The 21,654-nt window shown below is 52.8% G+C and overlaps 1 protein-coding gene across 12 annotated transcripts in view; it reads left to right on the forward strand.

Annotated features, from left to right (window-relative positions):
- The window catches only part of EPB41L1 (erythrocyte membrane protein band 4.1 like 1), a 154,594-nt gene that overhangs the window by 95,218 nt on the left and 37,722 nt on the right, over nucleotides 1-21,654 (forward strand). For all 12 annotated transcript variants that reach the window (XR_010921026.1, XM_067554429.1, XM_067554428.1 and 9 more), the window contains 7 exons: nucleotides 14,310-14,414; nucleotides 14,549-14,591; nucleotides 16,172-16,247; nucleotides 16,846-17,064; nucleotides 17,656-17,743; nucleotides 20,049-20,201; nucleotides 20,719-20,816. Coding sequence is in view for 11 of the 12 variants with exons in the window: in XM_067554429.1 (XP_067410530.1) it covers nucleotides 14,310-14,414; nucleotides 14,549-14,591; nucleotides 16,172-16,247; nucleotides 16,846-17,064; nucleotides 17,656-17,743; nucleotides 20,049-20,201; nucleotides 20,719-20,816 (782 nt within the window). In the remaining variant the exon portion in view is untranslated. The remainder of the gene's footprint in view (nucleotides 1-14,309; nucleotides 14,415-14,548; nucleotides 14,592-16,171; nucleotides 16,248-16,845; nucleotides 17,065-17,655; nucleotides 17,744-20,048; nucleotides 20,202-20,718; nucleotides 20,817-21,654) is intronic.

Consider the following 21,654-nt stretch of genomic DNA (forward strand, 5'->3'; position numbering starts at 1 on the left):
AAGGGAGCCGCTGCTTAGGGACCCACATGGGATGCACAGGGCTATAGGATGCGTGCAGTTTCCCTGCTGCAGCCCAGGAGATGGGAGATCAGCGAAGAGGCAGCCTCCTCGCTGATCTCCTTCCATCTGACTGCAGTGGGGGGAGGAGGGCCTGCTGGGAGAGACTGGTGGCCCTTCAGGATTGTAAAAATGATATCTGTGGCCCTCGAGCCAAAAAGGTTGGGAACCCCTGGTGTAGATGTAGCCGTAGTGAGTTGACCTTCCATGTTTGTTGTCTCCTCATTCTTCAGTGTGAGGCCCCAGCCCTTGTTTACTGCCCACTGTTCCAACCCTGCTCAAAAACCAGAATTAATCGTTTCTGCGTGGGCTTTTCTGTTGTGCTCATCACTACAGTGTATGAGAGCTGCACAAGCACTAATGAATTTATCTTCACAACTCGCCTGTGAGATGAGAGGGTATTATCCCCATTTTATGGATGGGAAACTGAGACACAGAGAGATTAAAGTCAAAGGTATCCACTAATGTTGGGTGTCCAGTTTGAGACACGTGGGACCTCATTTTTCAGAGTATTTAGCATTCTTCTAGAGCTAGTCCCTAGCTGTATTCCACTGTGGGTACGCATGCGCTTCAAGTGCCCAGAGCCAGAGAGTTTTGAAAGCAGCGTCCGTTGGTCTGCACGTGTGCCCTGGCTCGTCTTGTGCCTCCAACTGAGGAGACAAGGGGCAGGGTGGACCAACTGCCGGGCCAGTTCCTTCTCCATACAGCATGATCCAGGTCGAAACCTCCGATGTCTGATGCTTCGGCTTTCTTCTTTCTCTGTGAGTATATTTAGATATCTGTAAATGGATTTTATCTGGTAGAGTTAGTGTTTTTTAGTTAGTTAGTCAGTCAGTCTCCCTGACCTGGAGAATACCCTGCCCCGCATACTCCTGTTGGGTACTAGACTATGCCCAGCACTCCGGGCTTCAAAATTTGTGCTTCCTGCCTGCACGCCTTCTCACCCAGTGACGACCACCAATGCTGCTTGTACTGCCTCGGGGAAGCCCACATCGCGACAAGGTGCTGTATCTGCCCTTTGTTCCCCAGGCGTACCTGGGAAGGGTGGGACCTTTGCCTTAGGAAGCACCTAATGGAAAAGGCCCTCAGGCTGCAATCAGACCCAGGCTGGGGGACCCCCAGTACGTTGGCCTGACTCAGCAAGGAGAATGCCTCCTGCCATGAGATCCAACTCGGGAGCGAGGGAGTCTAGCCCCACAGATCCCTTGGCAGGGTCCCGTTGGGAGAGCAGGGAGCATTCTCATAAACATGAAGCTATTCTTCTTCCAAACCCACTTTTAAGAAGCCGGTTCTGGCCCTGCCTAAACCAAGCATTAGCTCAGCCCAAAAGAACTTAGTACCTCCTAGGTCTCAGAGGCATGACAAGAAAGCCCACAAATCCAGGACTCCATCAGCACCAGATCATGATCTGCCAGCCCCATTGCCTCTGGTACCACACAAGCACAAACCCCAGGATCCACTGGCAAAGATGAAGACCAATTGCCAGAGAGCATTGGTCACCCACTGTTCAGCCTTTGTCTTCCACAACTGTGGCAACTGTCTCTGCTGCGGTTCAGGCAGACAGGACCCCTCGCGGCAGACAGAGCCGCGACCTATGCTCCTTCTGAGGACATCTTGAGTTGCCAAGACCCGGAGTCTCCCACTCCTTTGGGTCCCTCCCTCTTGAGAGAGATTGTGACTCCAGCCTTTGAGAGGAATCTGTCTCCCATGACATCTTTGGGCTATGATTTCCCTCCAGTGGCGCTGCTGGTATCGCTGTTGGAACTGGAATTGGTTTTCACCTCATCAGGAGATTCTGAACTGCCCAATGAACAGTTATTTCCTCCTTCAAGACACACCTTCCTGGTCAGAAGACCTGGGCCAGCTTGGGACCAATCTTCACCTCATCATCTGCCTTGGAACAGTTGGGACCCCATGTCTTGGGGACCATTGCAGCCCCCATTCAACTCAGCCTATTGGCCATACTGGCGGACCAGTACTGTATTGCAGAGTCGGTCTGGTCTGCTAGGGACTCACCCTTCCCTGCCCTTTGAAGGAACCAACGAGACTGCTGTCTTCATTGCCAGATGAGGTGGTGACTCATATTTTTCCCCCCCCCCCCCAACCCGGTGACTATAAACAATTCCAGGAACTCCTTGGCAGAATTGCAGCAGCTGCAGATTCCTCTTGAGGAGGTTCAGGATCCTCACCACAGGCTCCTGGACATCCTTCAGTCCTCTGGCTCCTGTAGAATAGCACTCCCGGTTAATGAAGCCGTCCTGATGCCAGCTAGAGCAGCCTGATATACTCCAGCTACCTGCATCCGTAATCCGAAGAGGGCAAAGAAATGGTACTATGTTCCAGCCAAGGGGGCGGAATTTCTGTTCTGTCACCCTGCTTTTTAATTCTTTAGTGGTCCAGGCTGCTGCAGAGTGATCTAGGCAGCAATGCTCCTGATCTGTCCCGACTAATAATGAGGGCAAGCATCTTGACTTACTAGGAAGCAAGGTCGTTTCTTCTAGTCTGCAGGTCAGAGTAGCCAATTACCAAGCACTAATGGCTAAGTGTGACTTCCTGAACTATTCAGAACCTGTGGACTTCATTGACAGTCTCCCACAGCAGGACAGAGCTTGTTTCCAGGTTCTAATAGAGGCAGGCAAATGGTTGCTAGGATCGCTCTCCGGTCAACAATAGATGCAGCTAATAGGGCTTCCGGGGCAGTGGCTGCTGCCATTATGATCCACAGGGAGGTTCAGAACACCAGTAAGGACCTGCCCTTTGATGAGACTCATCTGTTCAGTCAGAAGATGGATGGGTCCTTACACACTTTAAAGGAATCCAGAGCCACTGTCTACTCCCTGGAAATATGTACACCTGCCCTGAAGAGAAAATTCCACCAGCTATAATACAAGCCTAGACCAATGGCTCAGCAGTTCTTCCACCAAAGACCTTATAAGCCACTTTGTAAGAGGCAGAGAGTTCAAAAGACCTGTTTCCCCAAACCTTCTGCAACGGGTTCCGTATCCCAATCCCAGCCCTTGGCTAAATGTTATTTTTGATGGGAGCATGAGAGCTGCAAACCACTGAGTCCAACACCTCCCAACCCTTTGGTTGTTGTCTAGCACTCTTTGTCAACACATAGAGTGCAATAACAATGGACAGATGGGTGATCAGTGTCATCCATTCTGATTGTGCAGTAGAGTTTGCATCCCTACCCCCTGTCCCCCTAATCCTCCTCGGGGGCTGCTCTCATGAGAACATTCTCAAACATGAAGTAGAATCTCTCTGACAGTGAGGGGCAAAAGAGCAGGTTCCTCTTCAGTACCAAGGGAGGGGTTTTTATTCAACACATTTCCTAGTCCCCAAAAAGAAAGGCGGTTGGAGACCCGTTCTTGACCTCCGCCACCTCAACCGCTTTGTTCACAAACTCAAGTTTCGTAAAGTCACGTTGGTATCTCAAATTCCATGTCTGGGAAAAGGCCTGTGGTTTACAGCTCTTGACATGAAGGATGTCTATTTTCACATGGACATTCATCCCGCTCACGAATGCTTTCCCGGATTCCTAGTCAGCTCCATCCCCTTTCAGCATTGCTACCACCCCCTGGGTCTCTACTAACGTGTTCTCTATCTTAGCAACCTATATCCAACACCGTGGTTTCACCGCCTTCCCCTACCTCAACAATTGGCTCCTTGTCACCAGGTCACACCAAGCATGACTTTACCAATGCTACAACTCCTCTCCTCCCTGGAGGTCAGAGTATGTGCCGAAAACTCCAATCTCACCCCTACACAGACTTTGAACTTCATTGGGGCATCCTTAAATTCCATCACAGTATGGGCTTCCCTGCCGAGAGACATGGTTCAGCCTATGAACATTATCCTAGACCTGATCATAACCAACCCTAGAGTGCCTGTCAAGACCTGTCTCTCTAGTCCGTATGGCCTCATGCTCTTATGTCATGCCTTTTCCAAGACTCCAGATTCATTGCCTAGAAGTGTGGCTTCAAACTGTGTGCTCACCAGACCAACAATCCATGAGCATTGTAGTGACTGTTCCCACCAGTGATATAATCTCTGTCATGCTGGAAGAATCCCCATCAGGTTTGCATTGCCATTCCCTCCCTCACCTCTGCACCGGACAGGAGGATCATTATCGACACATCCCTGTTGGGACGGGAAGCTCACACAAATAACCATACAGAGCAAGGCTCCTGAACATCTCAAGGATGCACATCAGAGCTATGGGCAGTTTGAAGGGCTTGCGAATCCTTTCTCCTGTTCATTCAAGGTCACTGTGCCCTCAAAATGTTGGACAACATCATGACTATCTTTTACATGAACAGTCAGGGAGGAGCAAGATCTGCCCCCTGTGTGCAGAAGCGGTGGAACTGGTGCATCAGCAATCAGATTACCCTGTCCACAGTCTGCCTCCCAGGAAACCAGAATGTGCTAATGGACTCTCAGCAGACACTTTGTGGTTGGTCATGAATGGGAGCTTCACAACTCTGCACTAAACAATGTTTTCACTCTATGGGGGACCTCCACCTCTTCGCCTCCTAACGAAACAGGAAGTGCGACATACACCATTCCAGAAGCCAGGGTTGCCTCTCACAAGGTGACACTCTGCTCCTTCCATAGTCAGATCATCTGAACTATGCATTTCCTCCACTACAGCTCAAACCTCAAGTTTTGCACAGGATTCAGCAGGACAGGACACGAGTTATTCTCATTGTCCCCAACTTGTCCAGACAGTTTTGGTTCCCAAACCTCCTACATATGTTGTCTCCAGCACTAATGGTTATTCCTACAGTTCCTGATCTCCTGACTCAGAGGAATGGCAAGATCTGGCACCCAACCCACAGCCACTTCATCTCAGAGCTTGGTTTCTGGATTGGCATTGTCCCTAGGGCAACCATGTTCTGAAGCTGCACAGAGCATTCTTTCTCATAGCAGGAAGGATTCCACCCAGAAATGTTGCATAGCCAAGTGGAAATATTTCTCTATGTGGATGCATCAAAGATGTATTTCTCCAAAAGCCACAGATATTCTCCGTGTTCTGGACTCTATCCTTTCCTTGAAGACAGCAGGTTTGTCCGTCAGTTCCTTACAAGGCCACTTGGTAGCAATCAGTGGATACCATCTGCCATCACAGGGCCACTCAGTCTCTACACGCCCTCTGACTAGCAGATTCTGGAAAGGCCTAATCAGAACCTTTCTGCCTATAAAAAAGGCCTATTCCTCAATGGGACTTGAACCTTTGTTCTCTCAGTACTCACGAGCCTCTTTTTGAACCATTAGTTTCTTGCTCCATATCTCTCCTATCCATGAAGGTCGCATTTCTGCTAGCCATCTTCAGCCAGAAGGGTTGGTGAACTTGGGGCACTGGTGGTGGATCCTCCTTACACTATATTCCATAAGGAGAAGGTTTCATTATGTTTACACTCTAAATTAACCCCTCCCCCCAGAGTGGTCTCTAGTTTCACCTGAGCCAGTCTATCCACTCACCTGTTCTTCCCAAAACCTCACACATCTTCAGAAGAAAGGAGGCTGCATTCCCTCGGCCTTTGGCAAACCTTAGCTTTTTACCTTCAGAGAGCAAAAACAACCAGGAAATCCCCTATTGTTTGTTGCTGTGGTGGAGAGAGTCAGGGATCAAGCCGTATCCTCTCAAAGAATATCAAAATGGATTTCAGGCTATTTTTGCTCTGCTATCCGCTGTCTAATCTTCCCCCTCCTCATGGACTAAGAGCTTATTGCAGAAGAGTGCAAGCAACACGTATGGTGTCGCTTCAAGAGGTGCCTCTGCTGGATGTTTATAAGGCCTCTAAGTGGTGCTCAGTCCCTATTTGCTGGACACTGTGCCTTGGTACAGAACTCCCCCTCTGATGCATCTTGTGCAACATCACACCCTCCTCAGACAAGAGTACTGCTTGTCACTCACCCACAGTGGAATACACATAGGGACCAGCACTCGAAGAAGAGAAAGTTACTTACCTTATAGTAACGGGAAGTTCTTTGAGATGTGTGGCCCCTTTCTTCATTTCACTACCTGCCCTCCATCCCCCCCCTGCTTTGAATCTTCTCTGATTCACGGTGGAGAAGGAACTGGAGAGGCGCTTGGTCCGCTTTGTCCTTGATCCCCCTGGTGGGGGCCATGAGGTGATCCAGGATGCATGTGTAAATCAATGGACACTGTTTTCAAAATCCTCCAGCTCCAGGCACATAGAGCGCATGTGTACCCCACAGTGGAATGCAGACAGGGACCATCACACACCTTGAAGAGTTCCACTTACTGTAAGGTAAGTCACTTTCTCTCCTAAAGCGCTTCAGGTGTTCAAAGCAAAGCTCCCATTGACTCCAGTTACAGCTATGTGTGCTCTGCAGATCAAACTGCAGGCTCTCAATCAGGCATCAGGAAAATGAAGAATATGCAGTTAGTGGGCCCCCTCCCCAACAAGTTTGGCTTAAGTGACTTGCCCAACAGGAATTCTGTGGCAGAGGGAGGAACAGAATCCAGTTCTCCAGGGCAGCATGCAACTGAGACCCATCCTTTCACTTCCTACTCTCCCCTATCTTGTTCGCCTCACGTCTTCCAACTTCTGCAACTGAAACAACGGTCCTACAGACAACAGTCGCCTTCACTAATAACCTTGATTCATCCCCACACGCCGATCCATCCTGTCTGTGGCATGAAGCAGGGGTCCTGCAGCCAAAATATTTGTGATTGTGTAACTGCCGACTATCATAATACATGCTCACAATGGTACAGGCAACCATAATTCTGGCATTTCCTAACTTCTGAGCGCTTGACTTTGCAGTCTTAAGCATGTTCCTTTAACATAGTTTTTTTGGATGTAGATTTTGAAAAAGGCAAACTGAAAAAACAGAAATTCCATCATGTGGGATCATATCAACATCCACATGAGTCATCAGCAGGATTGGAACCTTTAGATCCAGCTGCTTGAGCTAATAGAATAACTGATAGCACTGGTAGGTTGTCATCCTGTATGTGGATGGGGGATGAGACACACACTTTGCCAGTGGGTTTCTCACCTATTTGCTGATAGCAGCGAAATGGTGAAATTCAGGAAGCTTGGGTTGCGTTCCAGGCTTCGGAGGGAAATGCGATCTGGTGGGCACAGACTCTTTTGCCTGTTTCCCTGTTTCCTCCGAGCTTGAAACCCTCCTGCCCCATCCCCTCCAGCCTGTCCCTGTCTCAGTCTTATCTCTTCTCTATTCCCTGGCTCCTCGTCCCAGTCCCATTCTCTTCACCTAGCAATCTTAGTCTCCATGCCTCAGAGTTCTCATCCCAGCCCCAATCTCCTTGGCCAGCCTGCTCTAGTTTCCCTCTTCCCAGTGCCTCATGTGTTATGTCTCTCTCCTTCCCCCTTGTCTCCAGTCGCACCCTCCCTGCCTACCTTTCCCCTCCTCACTGGCTCCCAGTCCCAGTCTCCCTCCTTGGGCTCCTTGTCCAATCACAGTATTGTCCCCCCCATTGGCTGACACATATAAAGACACATGTTTTCACATGTACATGTTCCCACTCCTACACCCAAAGACACAAAGACACACATGCATGTGCAACGAGAGAGACACGTGAGTACATATGCACAGATAGACACATACAGACACACTTTCAGAGACATGTGCACAGACATGCATGCAGAGACACACATTTGTGCACCTGCATGCAGATACATGAGCACATAAGTTTTGGAACAAGCCAGCTATGTATCTCATCCCCCATCCTCTGATTCCCACCTTTGGAACAGAGCACTGCCTTGCTGGAAGCCTTTTCTGCCTGTTGGTTCGTTAAGGCACCCAAGGCACTGTGAGAGCCATCTGGGTCAATAACAGAAATATACTTGCACGTAGACATAGATGCACCCCAAGTGCGCACGTCTGTGTACACATGGACAAGAAGGAGGTCAGAATGTCAGTCTGACTCATGTATTTCTATGCAGGGGCTGCCTGCTATTTGTGTATCATGGTGAAAATGAAGTGTGGGTGTGTGCGTGTGTGTTTGTGTGAGAGAGAGAGAGAATGAGTGAGTGAGTGAAGCTGTGTCACTGTGATAGCAGCTGGCCTTGTTAGAGAGGGAGGGAGTTCTCGTGGCATGCAGAGTGTGATTGGCCCAGCACAGAGAAGGGGGTGTGGGCAGAACCACAGCAGCCAATGCAGCCTCCAGGTTCTGGCATTAGCATGTAGCCTGGAACGTTGGTCCTTCCTTTCTGCACGGTTCTCAGAGTTGTTTGCTGACAGGCCTAAAGATCCTCATGGAGGCTGCTGTGTCAGCTGCAGTGCTGGTTTCACCTCTGCTGCTGATTCAGCCTCCGTGAGGCCCATTGACCTGCATGAGCCTACGCTGTGGAAATCAGCGCCAAATCCGGGGCCAGTCTGGGCTGAAAGGGCACCGGAGACTCTCAGGGAGGTTTAGCAGCAAAGAGGGAGGCCCCGTCTGGAAGGCTGACAGCTGAGATGGACCCTGTTGAGGCTTTGTGTACAAATCCAGAGATGGGAGAGGACAGGTGTCCTCAGCGGAGCCGTCTGCCGTGTCTGGGGTGGCAGAGGGTGGCTCTTTTACCCAGCAAGGGTGGCAGAACCTCCTAGACTGGGAGAGGCACACCCCTGACACACACTGCAGCCTCCCCTCTCCCTGGACTGCTTTCATTGAGTCTTTCCCCTAGACTCCCCACAGACTCCAGTGGGAGCCACAGGAGCTCAGCATTTCCCAGGCTCAGAAGACCCCCTGGGGGGGGGGGCTGTATCAGAATACGTTTAGTACATCCCAAGCATTTTGCAGACATGAACACCACTGGTGCTCTCGCCGTGGTCTGCAGAGAGCTGGCCGGTCGCGTGGTGCTGGTTCCTTCTCCTCCGTTCCAGCTGCTACGCTGCCTTGAGCGATAGCTAAGCACATGTCAATTCTTTGCCGATGCTTTGCTGGGTGAACCAGAGCTGCGATTTCTCCAGGGACGGTCCAGGAGGGGAGGTGGTCTGCAGGGCCTCCTGATGGCGAATGGGAAGAGAGGCAGGGTCGTGTGGTTGTGGGGACGGGGGAAGGAGGATGCGTGTGACAGTGAATGAGAGGAGAGATGGAGTGAATGGCTGCAGACAGCGTTCCTGGTGGGGGAAGGTGTGGTCCATGTGATAGTGACTGGGATGGGTGGTGGAGTCCAGTGTTTGTGGGGAAAGCAGGATCCAGGTGATATGTCATAGTTCTGTATTCCCTCTCTGTGGTCCATTAAGGGCACCCACACTCAGGCTCCTGGCTCTTGGGCGGAGACCTGCGTCTCTTTCCCTCCTGACTGGGGTATTTCCAGGCGGCACAGTCCCCTGCCTACGTTGTGAATTCCCCAACAAGTCAGACTGCCCAAGCAGGCCTGCTTTGCCTTTCTCATCAGAGGCAATGAACAGCTATGAATTGCCATGAGTGTAAGTTACCCCACAGCTCTTTATGAGCAAGCACATTTATTTGTAAGGTAAAGCGTTACAGAGAAAACACGTTAAAACAATACAAGAACCTACACGCATGCTAATGAGTTTACCAGGGATCACCGAAGCCTCAGCATGGGCTCTTGGCAATCTCCAGGAAGTGGATCTGCATTTGCTGGATCAGAAAGAAGGCCTTGAGTCCATTTAAACTCAGGCTGTTTATCCAGAAGTCTTTTCTTCATCTGTTGACTCTCTAGAGAATCCATCTTGAACCTGTATGTGCGAGCCTCTGCAGGTGGGCGTACCACAATAGCATCTAAACATAATTCAGTAAGGCTAGTCCAGGATACTGCAGGAAATTGCCAGAGCTGTCACTGAGTGGTGGTGACAAAGAGCGGAGGGGAGGGGGGGAGAAGGGGGAAGGGGTTGTTGGGATCCTTGTGGCCGTGACTGGGAGGGGAGGTGGGGCCCATGTAATTAGTTGAGGAGGGGAGGTTGAGTGGGGGAGAGGTGGGGTCCCCATGGTAGTGAATGGGAGGGGCGGTGGGGTGTGGTGGGGGCAGGTGTGATGGTGAGTGGGAGGGGTGGTGGGGCTGAGTGGTTGCTGATGGGAGGCCAGTGTCATGAGCAATCTCTCTATAGAGATGTGGTCCCCACTGTGAAAGAGGTTGGAAGCCCTGAGCTGGCGGACCCCACCACATCCCAGGAGTTAGGTCAGTATGAATACCCCCCGCTGCCCCTAGTATTTTATAGACAGGAAAAGGAAGCACAGAGGTGGGAGGTGACTCTCCTGGGGCCACAGAGCGAGTCATTGCCCAAGCTGGGATTGGATCTCTGGGGCTGGCCAAAACCCAGTATTTTCTGTGAAAAAATTTGAAAGAAATGAAAAAAAAAAAATTTTCCTCTGAATTTGTCACTGAAGTTTTTGAAATGAAAAGAAAATATCAATTATAAAAGAATTGATCATTTTGATTTGAACGGAAATGACAAATTTTCAATTGTTTTTATTTTTGTCAACCCCCCATGTCTCCTCTTCTGGAAAAGGGGAAAATAAGAAAAAAAAGGAAAGGGGGAGAAAATGCCCAAATCTGTACACTGATTGTTTTTTCATTTTGCATCAAATCAAAACACGGTTTTTCTTTTTGCTTTGTTTCGGTGGAAAACTGAAAAATTTTAAACAATATGAAAAAGTTCACAGAAAAGTGAATGTTTTAACAGTGTGAGATTTTCAGGCATCAATGTCCACTTAGTCACCAGCCTTGCTAGCCAGATAAACTGTATTCTTGTCACCGGAGCGCCTGACTCCTCTTTCCAGGACTATAGGGAGGGTTGTTAAGTGTGCCTTGAGTTTAAATAGTTCAGCAGAAGTGGTGTTTGCTGCTTGCCTGCAGTAGAGTGAGGCAGTAGAGAGCATATTGGTTGCTGCACTACAGTAGGGTGACTGCACTTCTCTACCCCTCCCCAGCCTCTGTTTATTAGGTCTTCCACTCCCCTGTAAATGGCTCTCCTGTCTGTATCTGCTGCTGTTTGGAGTTATCCCAAGCAGCTTATAAATAGTGGCATAAAACTGAGTGTTTTTTTGCTGCCCTCATTGCTCTCCTCCTGTTGTGGACAGCGGCCATGAAACAGACCTTTCTTGTTAATGTCATTCAGCTGCTGCTTCGCAAGGCTCTGAGCAGCAGCAGAGGCACTGGAGCTGCCAGTCTACAGACTCAGGAAGATGGCACTTAATTGAGTTACACTCTTGTTTATGTCTGGAAGATTGTCTGTGAGCCAGAATATAAAAACCGAGATTCTGCAGAAATTGAATCCATGCTCACTTGGGAAGCTTTCACACTTGACTGGGTTTTTTGAGCACTGGTAGTGGCTGCTGGTGGTCTAGGAGCTCAGCAGACAGAGAGGACATCAGTCTGTGTTCATGTCATGGGTCTGAGAGATCTCTGTTGCGTGGAGATTAATTAATGTAAGAACCATGGCCTTGAATTTTCCATAGATGGACGGGAATATTAAGTCTCCCAAGGCAGCCTGGCAATCAGAGTGAAGGAATCCGAGTCATCTTTGTTCCTTTGATCTCAGCCCTCCAGCAGCACCATACTTTAACTGTCATTTTTAATAACTACGTTTTTATTTATTGTAGAAACACTGATTGTCACAAACCAATAAATAGAAGGGATCATTATAGCAACTGAAATGATCACTTAATGCAGGAGAGATGAGTTTTTCTAAGCCCTGACATAACACATGGATTTCATCAGCCTTCCCTAGTGTCTCTGATTAATATTTACCTAACAACAGACATAAGCGCACACCCACAAATATCTGCATTATATGCCATATCTTGCTGTTTCCTCATCAGAATACTACTCCTGTATGTAGCTTAGGGAACCGCAGTCTCCTGGTATCTTATTGCCCTTTGTTTCTGCTACTGTTTTTTGTTTACAGTAGAAGTTGTCAGTAGTAAACTCTGATCTTATGAGATTCCATTCACAGTGGAGTCAAGTTGAAGTCCTAGATTGTTGCAACGTTTTGCACTATGCAAATGGTAATTATGGCTAGTGAGGGACCTCTGCTCAGAGAAAAGCTCTTTGGGGAAAAAAGAAATTGCTTTATTAAAAGGGGCTTGTACTGTATTTATTATTTCTTTCTTTCCCCTTTTCACCCCTCTCTCCTTCCCCTCGTATGTATTTTTGCCTTAGTTGTGCATTCTGGACAATGCTAATGTAGTAAAAAGTGAGACCTGAGACATGAGGCCTAGTATAACAGGCTGGGTACGAGGCCTGAAGCCTGAACTAAAGCAGTAGTTGAGCCCTGCTGTTACAGAGCAAAGTTAGCAGAAGTCAGGCTGTGAAGCTGCTGTCAAGTTCACAGAATCCGGCAAGAACAGAGCTGGTATTGCAAAAACACACATTCCTAAAGAAGCAGTAGGTACAGAACACTCACACAGGCACATTCCAGAAAGGTGGTACCAGAACACCCCAAATTCCTGGTATGGTACAAACACACTCCCCAAAGATAACAGGAACACGTTGACCCTTCTTTTAGATAAGGTCAGGATGGCAGTATGATGGAGAGAAATGTTTTTGTTGAACCAAAGGTAAAGGGTGGTATTGACAACGTCAGAGGGGCGATACGTAACTTGTTTATATCCATGTATAAAAATGGGTCTCAAAGGGAGTATCTTTGGCTGGCCTTAGGGGGAATGGAAAATCCCGCTGTTCACTGAGCTGGTCCACTGAAACGAGCATACATGTACTAGCATAACTGTAGACATTGATCCAGGGAGCTAGCACCGTGCTTCACCTACAATAAACCTGGCCGGGCGCCTTCACTACTGAATCCGGGTCTGTGTGGATTTATTGGGCAGTTAAATTAAGCTCTACTGTGTCAGCTATCTGAGCAGAGCTGGGATGGCATGCTAAAAGAACACACACGCAGCCAACACCTGACAACATTAAAACACATAGATCCAATACCCTTGCCTGAACAAATTCTGATCTGCAGTACTCTTATGTCAAAAAAATATAGGAAGAAAGAGAAGGGGTCCAGAGAGAGGAGACTAAAACTATTAGAGGCAGAAAAAGATTTCTTCATCAGGAGAGATTGAAAAGATTGGTACTTTAGTTTAGAGTGGAGATAAATAAGAGGGGACATGATAAAGGTATATAAAAGAATGCATGGTCTAGAGAAGGTAGATTAGGTGCACCAGTTTACCCAGTGTCATATTACAGGGACAAAGGAGACACTCAGTGAAATTGGAGGGTGAGGCATGTAAAACTGATCAGAGGAAATTCTTTTTCTATCCACATAATTAAGCTGTGGAACTCACTGCCATAAGATGGCAAGAGGCCAAATCCTTGATAGGATTCAAAAGAGGACGGAACATAACTGCATAATGAGAACACCCACTATTAGACAGGATAAACATAGGAATATAAGTGGTATAACCCCCCTGCTTCAGGGTGTTAGCCAGCCGCTAACTGTCTGGGTCAGGAAGGAACTACCCCTGCAAGTGAGCTATTGCAGAATTCCCTGCACATTCCTCTCAGGCGTCTGGCATTGGCTTGGTGGACCATTGCTCAGATCCAGTATAGCAGCCACTGTGCACCTGTGTTCCTTTCAAGTGGGAGGTATGGCAGCAGCTAGGTGGGTCTCTGTCACCCAGATCCTGGCTACATCCCACATTAGAGCACTGAACACTTACACTGTCCTGTAATGTGGTGCTAGGGCTCATCTGTGGACTGTGCCCAATTTGCTGGTGTTAAAGCTCTGCACCAAGCTGCTAAAGCTGCGCTGCCTCGTTGTGGCGAGATCAGTTCATGGAATGAATCTCCCCCGTGAATCGATGGGAGGGGCCTGGGGACTGGCTGTCTCGGGGAAACCCTGAGGGGCGGGCGTGCTGAGGGAGGGAGCCAGGTTGTGTTTGGTGCTATGTGGTTTGTGTCCCCAGGAAGAGCAGGGTGTGTGTGTGGGTGGGGGGGGGGAGGGGGGCAGAGAGAGGAGAGGAGTTGGATGCTGACTCAGGATAATCCCAGGGGATTGTCTGGAAGGCACAGTGCCCTTCTGTGCCAAGGGGAGCATGCCTGTGTGATGAAGTCATTGCTTCACCTTCTCCCCAGCCCCCCCCGTCCCCTTTGGGGTGACTGGTGCCCACAGGGGCACTCCCAGAGGGGTCTCTGAGCCCAGGTGAACACCGGGGCAGTGACTGCACTTGGTCGTGGGAGGGGGAAGCAAGGGGCAGACCCCCAGGTCCTGCTTTCGCCTATGTTCTGTTGGGTAGCTCCTTGAAAAGGGGGATGCGAATCCTGGCTCCAACTCCTCTCCCTGTCTGTCTCCTGTAGAAACACGCCCGAGGCCAGGTGCTCTTCGATCTGGTGTGCGAGCACCTCAACCTCTTGGAGAAGGACTACTTCGGCCTGACGTTCTGCGACTCTGACAGCCAGAAGGTAAGGCCGGGGCACTGATCCCTTTGCTGGGCCCGTTCGCTGCATTGCACCCTACTCAGCCCCACCCCACACCACCCCACCCTCCAGGCAGCAGCCATGACCGCCCCTCTTTGTGCTATTTCTTCTTGTTTCAGAACTGGTTGGACCCCTCCAAGGAAATAAAAAAGCAGATCCGCAGTAAGTCGCCCAGTGTGTGAGCTGGGAGGTGCCATCCCACCCCGTGGGTGAGGCCTGTAACGTACCCCAGGCTGGCCAGCCTTTCAAAGGAACTCAGCCCTCAGCCGCTCCCATTGCTTTCTGTTGTGTTAGCTCCCTGTTCTGCTTACCCTGGTGGGAACGCCATCCCTTTGGTGCAGCCCAGTTTCCCTAGGGCAGCAAGAGAAGCAAGGGGAAAGGTGGAGGCTGCGGCAGGAGAAAAAGCTTGGAGCCTGATTCTGAGGTGTCAAGAGCCTGGAATGCCCCTGCAAGTGCATGTGAGCAGCAAATGCTGCTCAGCACCTCTAAACCCTGGGCCACTGACATCCTAGCAGAGGAAGGCCAGGGAAAACTGGGGAACACGTGGCTGGTGCGGTGTGCGCCATTGGCAGAGGGGGCACGCCGGCATGCAGAGCAGGGCTCTGGTAGCCGACGGACCAAGTGTGCCACCTTTCCTGTGGAGGACCTTTCTTGTGGCAACAGCCTGGATGGCTTTGCTGTCCCTTAGCCCTCCAGTGGACACACAGCTGGGCATCTCTCTGGAGTGCTGCCCGTCTCGTCCTCCCCTCACTCACATCGTTGTCAATCGGGAGTCGCTTCCCTGATGTCGGCGGGCAGCCTAGCGGGAAACTGTTCTGAGATGGGGGAGAATGAGGCCTCCTGTCTGCATCTCTTGTGGCTGTGCCAGGGGCAATGCCCCCTGGCGTGGGCGAGGATGGAGGGAACGAAGGGGGTGATGTCTGCTCCCTCTGCGGAGGGCATGTGGCTGCCTGCTGCTGGTGAGATGGGCAGGCCCTTGGCAGCTGGATTCCCAGCTACTGTACGATGCTCGCAGAGCTCCTCGAGTGGGGTGGGGATCCCCATCCTTATCTACAGCAGTGACGCTGTTCAGCAGCTAACACCGGTGCCTTAGGATCCAGCCCAGCTGGTAACACATGTCCTCATCATAGTCCCTGCTGCCTCAGGGAATGGGTGGGGAGTGGCTAGGCTGGATGGATGTGACGCCCAGAGGGGGCGCCGGTTCCACCCAGCTGGGTGATCAGGAGAGCCCGGGTTGGCCAGGAGTGGGTTCTAGAGCTGGCAGAGCAGCGTGGGGCTGGTTGGAGAAGCAGGGGATCCTGGGCTGGTCAGGAGTGCGGGGGGCAAAGAGGGCTGGCCGTTCGGCAGCTTGCAGAGACATCGCAGGGTGGGGGGCGCTCACCGGTGGTGCACCTTGGGACCTTGCTGGGAAATGTGGGGCTTGTTGCCGTGGCAACAGGCAGAGGCAGTGTCCCTGCATGAGGAGGGCTGGGCAGCTGTAGGGTCTGCGGGAAGCGCAGTCTCTGCGCATCCCCTGAGCCGCCCACGCTCGGCAAGTTAATCTCTCTGGGCGCTCAGGTGCTAGCCCTCGGGGACTCGCTTCTTCCTGCCCCAGGGTCCGTGGGTGTTGGGGAGGGGTGGGACACAGGCACAGGCTCCTTCCGCGCGCTGGGCCTGGGCTGGGGGGTGGGTGCCTGGGGGCGGACGTGTCCTAGGCACATGAGGAACAGGCTCCCCCTTTTTCTCTCTCCTCCTCTCGCTAGGTGGCCCCTGGAACTTTGCCTTCACTGTTAAATTCTACCCACCCGACCCTGCCCAGCTCACCGAGGACATCACAAGGTGAGGGGTAATGGGGCACTCACTCGGCACACTGCCACGCCCCCGGGATCTTCCTCCCCTCCCCGGCAGAGAGCGTCTGTCCAGAGAGCCAGCGTGTGTAGGACGTGGCCACCTGTATGTGTCGGGTGGGCTCAGCCTTTGTGTCGGGGAGCGGGCTGTCCTGGGAGGTAAAGTGTGCTGGAGTGCAGGACACGGGTGTGACTGTGTTCCGGCCATGTGTGTCTGTGACTGGCTGTATTGCGGGGGCAATCAGGTGGGAGGGTCTGACCCAGGTCTGGGGCCATGGGCAATGGGGTCCATCCCTGGCCCAAGGTGGGGGAGGCCATCCTGAGGGCAGGGGCACAAGGAGGGGGGGGCCCATCCTGAGTGTGTTTGAGTGGGGGGCGCGCAGTGATGGTCTCGCATTGTTTTCATGGGCCTGAGCTGTTTTGACTGTGCACCCCATATAGATGACGGTCTCCCTGCCATGGGCAGATCCCAGTGCTGGTTAGAATCTGCCTGGCCCCCCGGAGCGCTCACCCAGGTGTTTCTGTCCGAAGAGAACATGACCCTGTGTCCTCACCCCGATCTCACCAGCCACCCCTCTTCTCTGCCCCAGATACTACTTGTGTCTGCAGCTGCGAGCTGACATCATCACGGGGCGCCTGCCATGCTCCTTTGTCACGCATGCCCTGCTGGGCTCCTACGCCGTGCAGGCGGAGCTGGGGGACTACGACTCCGAGGAGCACGTCGGCAATTACGTCAGCGAGCTGCACTTCGCGCCCAACCAGACCAGGGAGCTGGAGGAGCGCATCATGGAGCTGCACAAGACCTACAGGTTGGCAGTGGCGTACCAAGGGCGGATGTGGGGGGAGGGCATGCCTCTGGGTGCCGGCCTGGGGAGGGGCACCAGCCAGGCCCTCGTCGGAGGAGCTGCCCCCTGTCACAGGCAGCCAGGGCGTCCTTCCAGCCACTCCACCCCTGCGCTGGGCACAATGAGGGAGCCATGGGGACCAGAGCCCGTCACAGCCCCCCAGTGCCCCCACAGTGGAGGGAGAGCGGGAAATGGGCCCGCAGACCCCACCCCCCACCTCCTCCCTGTGTGGCACTGCCAACTCGGGGGGGGGGGGGGCGGGGGGGCGGTGCAGCATGTAAGTATGGCCCCCAGGTGCTGGAGACCCCACTGCAGGTTGGCTCCCCTCTGGCCCCACCATTCCACTCTTCTTCTGGGCAGGGATCCAAAGGGTTGCATCCCGCAAGGAGCTGCTCGTACCGCAGCTGAAAGGGAGCCCTGGGTTCCCTGCTAGTAGCATCCCGGTGCGCATCTCCTGAACAATTCCCCCTAACCAGGCACCTGCCCGCAGGGTGTAGCTGGCAGCAGTGGGGTGGGTTCTAATCAGCCTCTCTTTGCTCCCCGTCTGCTTCCCAGGGGCATGACACCAGGTGAAGCGGAGATCCACTTCCTGGAGAATGCCAAGAAGCTCTCCATGTACGGCGTCGACCTGCACCACGCCAAGGTGCCTGAGCCCACGGGGGTGGAGGGCACCGTAACCCCCTGAGATCCTCCCTGCATTTCTCCTCAGAGCTCCACGCCCTCCCCTTGCTCCCTCCCTCTCTCTGGGCAGGCCTGTGCTGCAATCAGGAGCTGCGATTGCAACATGGGCTAGCGCTGATCTAGCTAGTCCTGCCCACCCAGAGCCTGGTACAAACCTGAGCCGCTAACCCAGTGCAGCCATGAGTTCACTGCCATTGTCACTTGAGCTCACTTTCATCGAGCTCTGCCTAGATGTGCGGCAAGCCCACCTCCCGATCACAACAGAGACGTCCCTCTCTCCCTCCTGTCCTTTCTCCGTCTCTCCCCTGCCAACCCCTGTCCCTTGTGGGGTCTCTGGATAACATGGTGCCCATGCGCCCCTGACGCCAAGGATTCTGGCGGCTTTCTGTTCTCAGGCGGTGACAGCACTGAGAAGTTGGCCGTTGGTGTCATCTGAGCCAGAACAAACAGAAGTAGAGTCCCTTGCGCACTCAGGGGGGACCTTGCTGCCCTGTTATCCGGAGCTGGAGCCCAGCTAGGAGACGCTGCCAATCCCACAGTATGACCCATCCACTGGGGCCCGCTCCCACACCTTGCCCACCCTGATTGTCTGAGCCAGCACCACGGCTCTGTGCTGCCCTCTAGTGCCGGTGCTTGCAGAGCAAGCTGGCTGGTGTGGGGCCCACGTGTGGCTGCCCTTAGTGGTGTGCTGCAGCCCGTGCTACAAGCAGCAGCTGGCAGATTGAGCCTCCAGGCCTGTCCAAGAACAAGGCCGGAAAGTGTCTGCCCTGCTCACAAGAACAAAGCAGGCCAGGGGCAGGATGGTTGTTTTCACCCACAAGGCACATGTTTGAATCCAGCCCATGCTGGCAATGGCTGTTTGGCAGCCTAGAAAATGCAGTGGATGGATCTCAGTCCAGTTCACAGGAGACACATGCCCATGGGCACTAATTATGTCCCCTCATTAGCTACCTCAGCAGAGGTGCCAAGGGCTGAAAAGGGCATGCAGACTGAACTAGCTTCTCTTGGACCCATGCGGAGCAGAGCGGTGGGGGAGGCTAACCCTGTCCTGGCCTGTTGGCCCCTGGCTCAGTCCAGAAAGCGGCATCTAGGCCTGCTGCACGCCAGACAGCGTTCCCACTGGCCCTTGCCTCCGTGCTCACTCAGCCTTGAGTCCTGCTGACAAAACCCTCCATTGCTGCCGGCAAAGTTCAACCAGCTCCCCAGGGCAACATTCGCCCCCTCCACTAAACACAGTTCTACCGGCGCAAGGCTTGTGTGGATGCTGCAGTGCCTGAACCGGTGCAAGCAGTCCTCCAGCAACCAGCCCGCAATGCACCTGTCACTGCAACAGTGATCGGGGCTCACAGTGCTGGGAGGCCTGCCTCCCGTTCAGTATACCCAGCGTGTTTTGGAAAGGCCTCTTTCCCGGCCATCTCTGCAAGTTCTCCTGGACAAGCCTGGCTCTGTCTCCAGCCCCAGTTGCTGTGTGGTCCAGGAGCGAGGTCCTAGATTTGCTCGACCTATTGGGGGAGGAACGGATGTAGAGCACCGCTGCGGCATTCCCGCGGGAATACAGAGGTGTCCTCTGCCCTTGCAAAGGCCATGGTGAACCTGAGGTTCAGCAGAGACAAGAGTTGATGCCAGGCAAAGGCGAAGGAGCTGTGGCAGGCATACCAGAAGACAAAAGAGCCCAGTCTTCAGCTAGGGGCCGACCCCACGACCTGCCCCTGTTGTGACCATTTAGATGCCATCTGAACCAGGTTCCAACCCCCTCCCTGAGCGTGACAGCGGACACCTCGCATAGACAAGGCCTTAGGCTCTTTAGCGACTTAGATGCTTCCGAAAACATCACGTGGTCAGTGTATTGCACACAGGGCTCCACTGTGCGGGCTGAGCGGCTGCCGGAGTGGTCCTATTGCTCCACCCCATAGGCTGCCGCGGAGCACAGTGTTTCTCCTAACCTCCCACCTGTCCTGAGTGGGAATGTCCCCCTCCTACCAGCCTCTCCCCCTTGGCATCTCAATCAGGGTCCTGAGTACCATGTGATGTGTGGTAGCAGCCCAGGGGCCCTGCGTGCTCTGGAGGGTATGCGGTTGCAGCGTTTGTAGTGGGTTTCAGATACAAATTACCAGCCAGGCTGTGGCCCCACAAACACTGTCCTCTGGTGTGGGGCTGGCTCTGAAGACCCTGCTAGACCCCACTGAGAGGCGGTAATAGGGGGGCTATTTGCTTGCAGAGCGCTAATCCTTACCTTTTCCTTAACCCTCCACTCTGGCTTCCATCAGGACTCCGAAGGCATCGACATCATGCTGGGCGTCTGTGCCAATGGCCTGCTGATCTACAGGGACAGGCTGAGGATAAACCGCTTTGCCTGGCCCAAGATCCTCAAGATTTCCTACAAGAGGAGCAACTTCTACATCAAAATCCGCCCCGGCGAGGTGGGTGTCTCTCTTACGAGGGTTGCTTGTGTGCTGGAAAGCTCCGTTATTGCATCTCACCAGTGCCAGGAGGCCCCCAAAATTAATTTCAGCAGAGAACAAACCAAACCCACTGTCTCGTTCATTTTTTTCCAGTTGGAAGGAAAGGGGGAAAGTGTCTAAAAAAGGGAGAGAAAGTGGGATTGTTCCCCCCAGCAGGAAAAGAAATAGAATTTTATTCTCCTTCCGTGAGGAAATTCCCCTTCCGTCCGTTTAGGGCCAAGGAAAACTTTTATCAGTGACAAACGCCATCCAGCTGCAGTGTGAGCTCTGACCCTGCCCTGCCGCCAGTAGAGTCCTGACAGAATAGCCACCGGAGCCTGGGTTGGGCGGGGCATCCCCAGAGCATTCTGGTTTATAGAGACACCTGGTCTGTCAGGCTCCTGTCGGGACCTTGGCTCGGAGCCCGTCCCCAGGATGAGGCAGGGCACGAGCAGGAATCCTGGCCGTGACACAAGCCTGTCTCCTGTGCTTCCAGTACGAGCAGTTTGAGAGCACCATCGGCTTCAAGCTGCCCAACCACCGCTCCGCCAAGAGGCTCTGGAAAGTCTGCATTGAGCACCACACCTTCTTCAGGTGAGGACGGGGAGGAACCGCCATGGACAGGGCAGGCCTCAGAGAGAGGGAAGCCCCCCTTGTGCCTTTCACTTGTGGAGAGTTCTTCAGTAATGCCCCACGGGGGAGCCATGTGGAGGGAGGGCGGGGGTGGTCTCCTTAGCACTACTCCTCTCCTGCCTTTGCCCCATTGATATCTCTCACCCCCTCTGCCCCACGTGGGCAGGGGCTGTCTCCGGGCCTCTCAACTCTCTCCCTGGCCTGGTTCTGGCCTGAGCTCCCTGGCCAGCCCCACCCAATATCCCTGGGAGCTACCCCTCCCCCTGTGTCCTTACACAAAGTGCACTCTCACCTGCCTCCGACCAACCAAACCGGGACACATTGCAGCAGAACACAAGCAGGGTCCCAATCGCCCTGCCTTGCACAGTGGGAATCCAAGCAGACTGCCATGAGAAGCACATTGTGACTGTAATGCCGTCACTAAGGATTTTAGAGAGAAAAGCAGTATGGAGCTGAGTTTCTCCACTTCTGCTCCGTGAGACCTTAGCTTCTGCATCGCCTGACTTGTGGTGGTCTCGTCTAGCTACCTCCATCCTCTCACCACAGCAACTCACAGCACCCCTGTGCTTAGGGAAGCATCAGCATCTATAGTTCAGAGATGGGAAAACCAGGGCACACAGGGAGGTTAAGTGACTTGACTAAGGTCCATGGGTGGATTTTGTGGGAGTAAAAAGGGGTGTTGCCCCCCCACAAATTACAGTGCTTTAACCAGAGTGGGACAGCCCCGGTGACAGCTCCACCCCATCTCCCGCCCACCTTCCTCTTGAGTCCCTGCCCTGGCCAGGTCAGGCAGTGCAGG

Source organism: Emydura macquarii, unplaced genomic scaffold (assembly GCF_026122565.2).
Source record: "Emydura macquarii macquarii isolate MOO-44397 ecotype Brisbane River unplaced genomic scaffold, CSIRO-AGI_Emac_v2 contig_1483, whole genome shotgun sequence".
Lineage (NCBI taxonomy): Eukaryota > Metazoa > Chordata > Testudines > Chelidae > Emydura > Emydura macquarii.